Consider the following 10,224-nt stretch of genomic DNA (forward strand, 5'->3'; position numbering starts at 1 on the left):
ATTTGAGCGTGGATTCCCCAACTTAAAACGCTGTCGACTCGAGTAAAAGGAGTGGATAAAATCAAATGCGATTGCGCACCTTTCGATCTGCCCAAGTCGCACCTAATGCAATGACTTGTTGTGATGTAAAAAAAAAAAACGTTTGTTTTATTATTTATTATCATTGTTTTTAATCTTTTCACATACTACGACATCTTGAAGCTATTTTTACTGGAAAAGTAAACCTTTTTCAATCTAAAATTGCATTTGATTGGAAAAACAAGTGAAGCTTCATAGTATTATTTTGACTTCAACAAAGTTAAAAGGAAATATACACCAGTACTACACAAACTGTATATTACTGTTATGACTACCTTGGACATAATATGTCCAAGTGACTACATACTGTAGTGGAAATTGTTAATGTCTCACCCAGGGGACAGTAACACCTTAGATGGCTTTTTATATATTAAGCCTACGAAAGTGGTCACGAAGTGTTACCTGTAAAATCCAACATTTATCTTCAGAATAAATGACTTTAAAGAGAAAACTGTTCTATTTGGGATGGAAAAGGTACATTGGGATTAAAAAATCCCAGTCAAATAGAATGAGCAACCTTAATATATATAATCAATTAAAGCTTAAGCGCATAGGTCCTTAACGTTATTCAGCTGAGACAATTTGATATTATGTATTTAGTAATATTTAGTATTAAAATACAAAAAAATGTATCATCAGATATATATATTTATTGAGATTGCAAGCAAATAAAATGTGCACAAATTCATCAAACATACCCTGAGTACACTTAATATTTATATATCGTTTCCAACAAAAGGAAACATTTTACTGTCACCAGATACTGGCGACATACAAGGTACAAGACCACCTCTGGTACTGTGCATTTATATATATACACTCACAGCCATGCCTATTTGTGCTTACTCATTGTTTGAGAAGCTTCACATTTCTAGCCATATTATACATGGAGAAAAAAAAACGGCATTAACAGGCCAGTATGACGTTAAAATGTTTACGGGGACGGGATCTTAATTCTTTCTGATTACACAGATTTGTAAAATCCCTTAAGAATGAACTGATAAACCAGAGGCTGTTTAAGCACTGAAATCATGCTGCTGTCCTTAAATATATTATTTACGCAACTTGTTTTTGACACATTTACTAGTAGTATTTACATTATACGCATAACCTATAGTTATGTTTTTATGTATTTATAGTTATGCGTTGACTGTCTGAAAATAGCGTATGCATGGTTGACCTATATTGTACAATGTGCAGAACAAAACATAACAGCTGTATATATACTATAGGTTCCACATGAATAAGTAACCATAAAACCTCCAATCCCCTGGACAAAATGCTCAGTCTAACTTGAAAAAAAATTATCATTGGACCCTATCAGGTGAAAGAAATGTTATAAATTCAAACTCTTGCACTTGCATGGTTAGCTTACAATAAAGACAGAAGTAAAACACCCCCAGAATGCTTTGCTTATTTACACAGAGGTACAACTGCCTTTAAACACCCTGATCACCAGAATATAAAATATTGAGAATGAAATAAACTCCCAGACACCAATCTAATAAAACGAGATAACCCACCTATTAAAATAAATACAAAATAACCTTAGCAAATATCAATAATCAATAAAGTAAGCAACGATCCCTACACACTGTCGAGACACCATATCATCATAACAACCATCTTGTAAGCTGTGACAAGCTGATAAAGCTCTATTCCTGGCAGAGACCATTATTATTACCTTCTTTATACACTATACCTAACTATATAATCATTATCATGGCAGTACAACACAGCCATTTTTATTAACCTGGTTTTGAACTGGTTTGAAATCTATAGTTCAGCACCCCCACACCCCCCTTCACTTTGAGTTATAATGTCTTCTCTCTTTCTATGTTACAATTTTTCACATGCACTGGCTTTGTGCAGGGGCCATCTCCGCAGATATCGAATGAATATAACTGAGAATGACTTCACATCTTACTTGAATAGCAAGCGGTCAAATGCAACAAAGAAAGTAGTGCATAATACAATGTAGGATTGTAATGTATACCAGTATATGAAAAAGAATTCAAGATAAAAATGTTTGCAAAACAAATTCCACATACAATACAATAACCCTCATTTTGATTAAGTGCACACCACCAAGACAATACTTAAAATTCAACAACTGAATGAATTTATATAGTATGTTCACTCCTTAAGTTGATTCTCTGCTTTAATATAAAGCTGGTATATAAGATAGAATAGAGGTACGTAAGGGGCAAATCTTTCAACACCCAGATACATAGTACCAACACTTACTTATATCATCACACCTGTCCAAAGATACCTGCCTTAACCCAAATTCTATTACATTTAAGTTCCATATAATTAACGTGCTCTTAAACTTTGGAGACAAGAGCTTTTTTGTCTAATATCTTTCCACATTTCTAGACACTGAGATCACAACAGAAATACATACATGTATCTTTTGAAATAGAGAGGTAATAGTGGACGTTCCTGGTAAAACTCACACCAAGGAATGAAATAATTGTTACAGTAATGACATCAAAGTATAAATACAAGGAAAACAATTATACTGGACTAGCCATCAAAATCCTACGGAAAAATTACCAAAGTGACAAAGGTCAACTTAAAAAGGTCAGGCGTAAGAAAAAGTCAAGGGTCAAATGAATAAGGTCAAAGGTCAGATTTGACTTGACATAGCAAATGGTTACATCAGAGCATTATTATAAAAATGTGTGCAAATTTACACTTAAATCATAAATGATTTATCACAGCTGAAAGACCTTGTCTTGACCCAAGAGTGCTAAAAATGGCAGTAGCCTTGAATGACACTGCTCATCACTTAAACATTTATGCTTCTTCAGTCTGCTGCTTCAATCAAAAGTAATGTTGAACAGTGTGTGCATGTGTTGCACACTTTCTGACGACCATTGCTCTAAATTTTCATACATAGCTGTAATGTAAGTTACATAATGAGCAAGAGATGTACAAAACATGGCATTATGTTGGCAATGCCACACCTGCTGGTACTACTAGCAAATTTTGATTATTTTTCAGTTTGACAGATTTAAGCAGGGTATCTAAAGCAACACTATAGAAAGCACTATTGGAGCTATCCACTAAATTAATGTATTACTTTTTGTTCTGAAAGGCCTGTTCCACCTGTTGCTATTTAATATACGTACATCTGCCATAATCCCTGCATCACATGCAACCTGCATGTAACATGTATGCAGATTTTCACGCAATTCATCATCTCTATTTCTTCAATTTTCTGCCATTTCTTCATAAAAATTGTAAACAGCGATGTCAATTTAATATTGGTATAGCTGCTTGTATGGCATACATATATACTCCTATCTATGCTGAAGTCCCTATTACATGTGCACCCATCATGTCTTCTCCTTTTCTGAATCCAAGGCTATGTAAAAGCATGTATAAGGCAAAGTAACATCCAAACATGCTCAAGCTTTGCTACTGCCTATTTGGTACACAGCTTCTGGAGATCACATTCACTCACGATTGTCAAGAGCCATAAATTGGGCAGTTTGCAACCTTCAAACATGGGCTGGTAGTTCGTATGGCATTAAGATCACATAGGGCATATCTCTATTAGCTTAAATCTAGTTTTCTGTAGACAAATAAATTGATAACAAGAATGGGTTAAGTTTTTTTCCACTTAAATGTTGAAAATGGATCAAATGACGAACAGGACACTGTCATCCAAACTCTCGATCCAAAACCAAAGCTACGTTGTCAGCTCCTTCGTCTGTTGTTACATTTTCTAGCCTCCAGTCAAGGAGAACAGTTTCTGTCTCACCCACTCGTACATGAGGAAATGGCAGGCATTGCCAGGAGCAGTTCGCAATAATGCTGGTCCAAGGCCCCTGTAGAGTGGCCTGACACCTAAACATGGAGAAATATTACACAATTAGCAATATATGGGAAACTAGACATTCAGGGACTGGCAGTCTGTATTGGCTAATGATTTTTCTAACTACAATTGTTTGATCACCTTTTTCTGACACACAGTAAATTTAATTAATGGCAGTGTGACACCGCTTTACAGTTAACAAGACTGTTCTTTGACATTGTTCCATAATCAGTTACTCAAGACAATTTGACCTCCTGTAATAATGAAAGTAACAGACCAATGCATAAAAAATATGAGTGGCCGAGAGGATTCTACCAGTTATTTTTGTTTGTAGGTTTTCAACAGAAACGATGAAAGCATTTTTTTTATGACACAACATCATCCAAAAATCAGATCCTTGTATTAACAAAAAAATACAAAAGGAAATTATGAAACAAAAGTGAGAAAACAAAGGTTTATGTCATGAAAAAAAAATTGTGTAAAATTTCCAAGAGTGGCAAAAAAAGATCTGTCTGCAGTATCAAAAGACGCCTCACCCTCATTTTTATAAATCTTCATGATTGTGTCCACAAATTTCATTGGCTCAATGGTGGTGGCATTGACCTGGATTCTGGACTTGACGGCATCGACAGGAATCATGACGGTGTAGAATGCCATGCCTGCGAGAGCGCCCGACACCATGGTAGAAACTGGACCTGAGAAAGGAATATACAGATATACAGTATTGTGTTAAGAGTTTGATCAAATTTCTTTTTAGATCTTAAAGGTGAAATTTTTGTATATGACATCAATTAAATGTAGATAACAAACTTAATATTCATATTAAATTAGAGATCAAATACATACATGAACACACATTTTATTTGTACAATAATAACAGTTAGCCATTGAATAAAGGTTGTCAAAATTATCAAAAATACTCTCAATTCACTAGTTTTCACTGTTTAACATAGTATTAGTCAAAAGATTGCTCTAGTAAAAGAACACACAAGTTTTATACTATTTGTTTGCATACAAATAAGGATACTGAAACTTTATCTCTGTTTAAATAACCTTTATGTTTAAATTTCAGTAGGGAGAGAACAGAGATATCTGATAAAACTGAAAAATAATTCCGACAATTGAAGAATGAAGAAAACAGATATTTGCCAGATATCCAATAAAGGATATTTTTCAAGTACGTTTGTCTATTTCAATTTTCCATTGCATAAACACTAACATAGGATACAAAAAGGGAAAGCAATCACCCCTCCCCTCCAAAAAAAAACAAAACAAAATCAGCTATCAATATGATAACAGAATTAATTTTCATAAAAAGCAACACATGCACAAATAAAAACATAGCAGTCCTTGAACTCCTGTGACCTTCATTAAACAAGAAATAGTGCTGACCAACAACCTACTGCCCTTTACGTGACTGGTCAAAACAAACTGGGAAATACCATATGGTCTGGGGCTAAAACATCCCAGCACCAGAATGAACCAGATCAAGCAGTATTTCAAGTAGTCGGCCCCAGACTCTTTTTATGACCAAATCATATCAGACATGTCATATCACCCTGCAATGATATATTGGAGCACCAAGGTGACCCTTACTAGTTACCAGTACAGTGACTGTGCTAACCAAAACAACCTTTTCCTGACCAAAACCTATCAAAAATGATGCATGTTTCCAGCACTTATGGTAAAGCACTGAGGTACACTTTAAACTTATCCCCTTTTCATATGACCTTGGAAATACAAGATGCATGTATACAAAAAGAGCACAGCCATATATAATATTACTGTGTGACCCCCCTCTGCCAACAAACACACACAATGCCCTAGCTCTGACAACCATTTGTCTGCAAACAACAACCACACTCCTCAAGGCGATTTAGGACTTATAACACACTCTTCTTAAGCACACAATGATTGATCTATACATTTGCCAATAACCTCATATTTATTTTCATCAACATTAAATAACGGTTCTAAAATATAAGAGAAAAAGGTTATTTTTCCATCACCACTTATAAGTGGTGTCATTTTGACTTCCTCTCAGCAAGGAAAGCTCTATTTCCATCCATCCAAACTCATTCAAAAAAGATACAAACAAGAAGGTAAAACTAACAGAGAATAAATCACTCAAGAAAGTTTTTTCTAATATGATATGATATCAAAATCAATCATTTGGTCCAAAAACTATGACTAGGTTTCAAAAGAAATAGTCACTGCAAAGTCACAGCGACATCCACATGCGCTTACATGTGAGAGCTGCATTAGACAGCGAAAAATAGCCCATGAAAGGTCAGCCTGACATTAGAGCTGTCTGGCACGTGAAAAACATGCTGTTTTGGCATCAACAAATCAATCCTGTGTTGGTAGTCATTGACTGCTGAACCTGCCAGTCAAAACAAGGTTATGTAATACTAAAGTGGCGCCATCTATTCTAGTCTACATAACAACAACAAGAGCTTCAAATGTCTGGGTAAATGCAGGAGCCAATTAAGTCTCTCCTCTCGGCTTGTTAAAACTCGCATAATACCTACTGTTACCAATTACAACCGACTAAACAGTATGAAAAAGAAATGACTTTACCGGCACAAGAATTTAGTGTTTGTTAATATCTTAAGGGATATAAGGAATATTATTAGGTCAAATGGAATACTCTCACTTTCATTGTAAAAAAAATCTCCATCATATCTTTGTTACTTATCTTTATCAAGAAAAATATATTTACCAACATCAAGTCAGTGTGCCTTCCTCAAAACAAGTTAGAATGGGAATTGATTCTGGATGGCATGATTTTGATGCAACTCTTCCAGAGAAAAGGTCAGAATTTTACAGACAAATATTAATTATTATATTTATTATGCATTTTTGGTTGACTATATACAGAGTAAATTAGTGATGACTGTTTCACATTTGTCCTCTCTTCTTCACCTATAATCAAATGTGCCACTTTTAATTCTTACTTAAACATTTTAATTTATCTAAAATATCTTCAGATTTTAACCAAAATTCAATAACAATTAAAAACCATGCAAAAAATGTCATCAGTCTACCTGGCCACTAGTTTCAATAAATAAATAAATAAATAAATAAATAAAATCTGGACCTGAAATTTTACTGATTAACTTCAACACGCTGTCAACTTTTGACCCATTTAGCTCTAAATCCATTCATCATCTGGGTCACATGGGTTACTCAATATTTGTTTACCTCCAGGATCAATACGTGTGCTGGCCCATTCCCTGCACGCAATATGAACAGTGTCAGTATAGTTCTGTGCATTATACGCTGGCTGAATAAGTCATAACTTTCTGTTGGATTATGTGACTATATATATACATGTGACTATATAGTAGAGTGAGGTCTGCTACATTTACAATGTTACACAGTGTAATTGGTGGATTTTGACCAGCTGAGAAGATTCAACATGGAGAGAATCATTTTCACACTGTTCCCCACTTCGATGAAGTATAACAGGACATTACTTTGACTTAGGCTTATTTAAATTTTTAAAAAAATTATAGAGAGAAAGTGTTTTATTTGCATTTTTTTTTTTTTGTTTGAGGTTCATCATCCATTGCAGTTAGTACAAAATTCGTGCACATTGTCTTAAAACTTAGAATGTTTGTTCACCTTAGTTTGAAACAATACTCCTAGTTTCAAGGCTACACCAATGAACAAATTTAAGTGTGTGTGTGTGTGTGTGTGTGTGTGTGTGTGTGTTTGTGTGCTCATATGCATGTGTATGTGCATTTCCTTGAATTTTAACACACTTACTGAGCTGCTGCCTGTTATCCCCCTTTGCCAAGAACGACCTCATGGACTCATAAACTCCGAAATAGATGGCCTGACCAGGGACGTACTTCAGTAAGGTGGAGTTTAGTCCTACAAAGAGTCCACGCAGCCCCTCCAACTGTAGCACCTGCTGGGCAAGATGGACTGGGCCTCTGGAAAAAATTTAAAATAAATATAAACAAATAAATAAACATGAATAAATAAAATTAATGTAAAGTCATTTGACAATATGTACTGCTATTCAGGGATACTAGATTGGAGTCACATTTTTATTTTTCAATTTTTTAAGTCAAATCCAAGAAACATGTTAAGACCGGTCCTCTTTGACGATTTCAGCTAAGTCCAAATTGTAAATTTTAACAATAAATTATAGGTAAATCTACCAATAAATTGGTTCCCTACCTTGCCAACTGAAAATTCTCTCCCACTGCACAATCTAGTGCAAGCTGATGCTGAGTCTGTAGTCTACATTTCAGCAGCTCCATGGGGCACAGAACACTGCCTGTAGCAAAACCCCCCAGTCCACCAGCCAATGCCTTCTGACCAGGGGTCATTTGGCTAGTGTGGTCAAGACCGTATCCAAACTTGACTGCATCTTCACAAATCCCGTAAAACATGAACACCACCATGTTTTTAGCCATGTTTCCTAGCATCATGGGTGTAAGTCCGTGGTATAGTCCTCTGACTCCGTGAGAGTGGAAAGTGTCACGGAAACACTGAATGCTGTGCCTGTAGGAGTCCGGGAATGTCTGCATCTTGGTTTTTAGGGTGTCCAGTGGATGGACTGCTGTCACCGCAAACATCCCAGCTTAGGTAGAAAAAAGATATAGTTTATAGAAGTTGCTCATCTAAGTTTACGCATGGTACTAGTATAAATGGTTTACCTTATATATATTTCTTTTTAAAAGAGACCTATTCACAAATTTCACTCTTTTCCTGTAAAACTTGTCAGGCCTGTAGCAAGCACTTGCAAAAGGAGCGTTATTTTTCTGAAAAAGTTCACCTTTTACCATGAAACCTTCCGTGTACTTAGGTAAAATATTACCCAGGCTACGGGCCTGATTGTAGTACAAATTCATGTTTTGTAAGTTAAGTATTATGTCCGGTCAGGCAAAATATAGTACCAGGTTACTTTATCTGGCACTACTATTAAAATAGCAATGTTTTCATAGGATATTGGAGTATGTATTAGTTAGTAAGAACAAAAGGTTAGCCATAATATTACATGTATATACTGATTTAATTTACAACAAGGTAAATAAAATGTGACAGAAACTGTGACAGGATGAATGGATGCTACAACTCACTGCAGTCGAAAATTAGGTTTCAGTTTAATTTGTTTGTTCATCCCTCCCACCCCCCAACCCTTTTCCCTCAAAATCTTTAGTCCACTACATGTACTACAGCTTGGTTTCTTCTGTACGCCAAAGATAATTGTTGATAAAAGATGTGTGTAGGAGGAGGGGCTTGGGTTGTCTCTAGTGTCTAGACTAGACTCTAGTGTATGTGCTAACGTGTTGGGGATGGGATGTCAGTAACTAACTTCAGCAGTATCTGAAGACAATGCTGACATGCATACAGCATGAATGTAAAATGTAATGGCGACTTGGCGTCATCGAGGACTTTCATAACGATTTCAAAACCTTATAAAAATACTTTATTTTACCTGCTCCTCCGGCGATACCATTCACGACTGCTTTCCTAGTGACACTAGGATCTTTCTTGTAGACTTCGAGGTCCTTGCCAATTGCCATCTTTCTTGTTATAACAATTCACAGTAAATAATTAGTTATTCAAGCGTGGTCATGATGAAATCTTTACTTCAGCCCGCCGACCCCTTCGATCGTAAAACCGTTAGTCAAGTCCTCTCATGTTTGGGACGCTCCATCCTGTTCGACGATCTGACTCCTAAATCCCGTTTTTCTCTGTTTCATCCCTGTGTTTTCTCGGCGTGCATTGGTCAAGAATTCAACGCCCTGACCCCTGGATAAAAATCGTCCAAAGCACGTGTATCGCCACAAGCTAAGTTGTACACACAACTGACCATGCGCATTTCTATAAATGTGAACGGAAGTGACCTGTTGTTACCATGCGTGGGGGAAATGCGTTGTCGCAACAAACACAATGTTACGAAAGCTTTCTTTCGCATCTATCGCAATGTTCACCAGGTGGACAACGCGTTTTCCCATTTATTAATGAAATAGTTGGTCAGAGCATGATGCACGGTAAGAGTGGAGAATAAGAGATTGGTATTACAATTTTAACTTAAAAGTTTTAATCTATTTATTTTGGATTTTTAATCCAACGTTTTAGTCAAATGCTATTACAGAGGCAAGATTGGGGAAAAAGTTTATGGAATGGCCTAAATGAAATAGTAACCCATGCTAAGAAATTAATTTATCTGATACAAATCCCATCTCGTGGGTAAACCTATCAAAATCCAATTAAAAGTAGGCTTTTATCTCATCTCAATAAAACTCTACTACCTGTCCATTCTAATAAATAAAGATTTTAATTAAAATGAAAGGAAA

The 10,224-nt window shown here is 35.7% G+C and overlaps 1 protein-coding gene across 1 annotated transcript; it reads right to left on the reverse strand.

The window, feature by feature from the left end:
- Window positions 1-713: 713 nt before the first annotated feature.
- LOC106172573 (mitochondrial ornithine transporter 1) lies at window positions 714-9,756 on the reverse strand. Its single transcript, XM_013553351.2, has 5 exons — window positions 9,360-9,756; window positions 8,096-8,501; window positions 7,676-7,845; window positions 4,441-4,599; window positions 714-3,936 (listed from the first exon to the last, which is right to left on the reverse strand). The coding sequence occupies exons 1-5, from the start codon at window positions 9,445-9,447 to the stop codon at window positions 3,815-3,817; spliced, it is 945 nt and encodes a 314-aa protein (XP_013408805.2). The 5' UTR covers window positions 9,448-9,756; the 3' UTR covers window positions 714-3,814.
- Window positions 9,757-10,224: the final 468 nt, after the last annotated feature.

The sequence above is a fragment of the Lingula anatina genome, chromosome 6, assembly GCF_051362555.1.
Source record: "Lingula anatina isolate TDL-2025a chromosome 6, LinAna3.0, whole genome shotgun sequence".
Taxonomy (NCBI): domain Eukaryota; kingdom Metazoa; phylum Brachiopoda; class Lingulata; order Lingulida; family Lingulidae; genus Lingula; species Lingula anatina.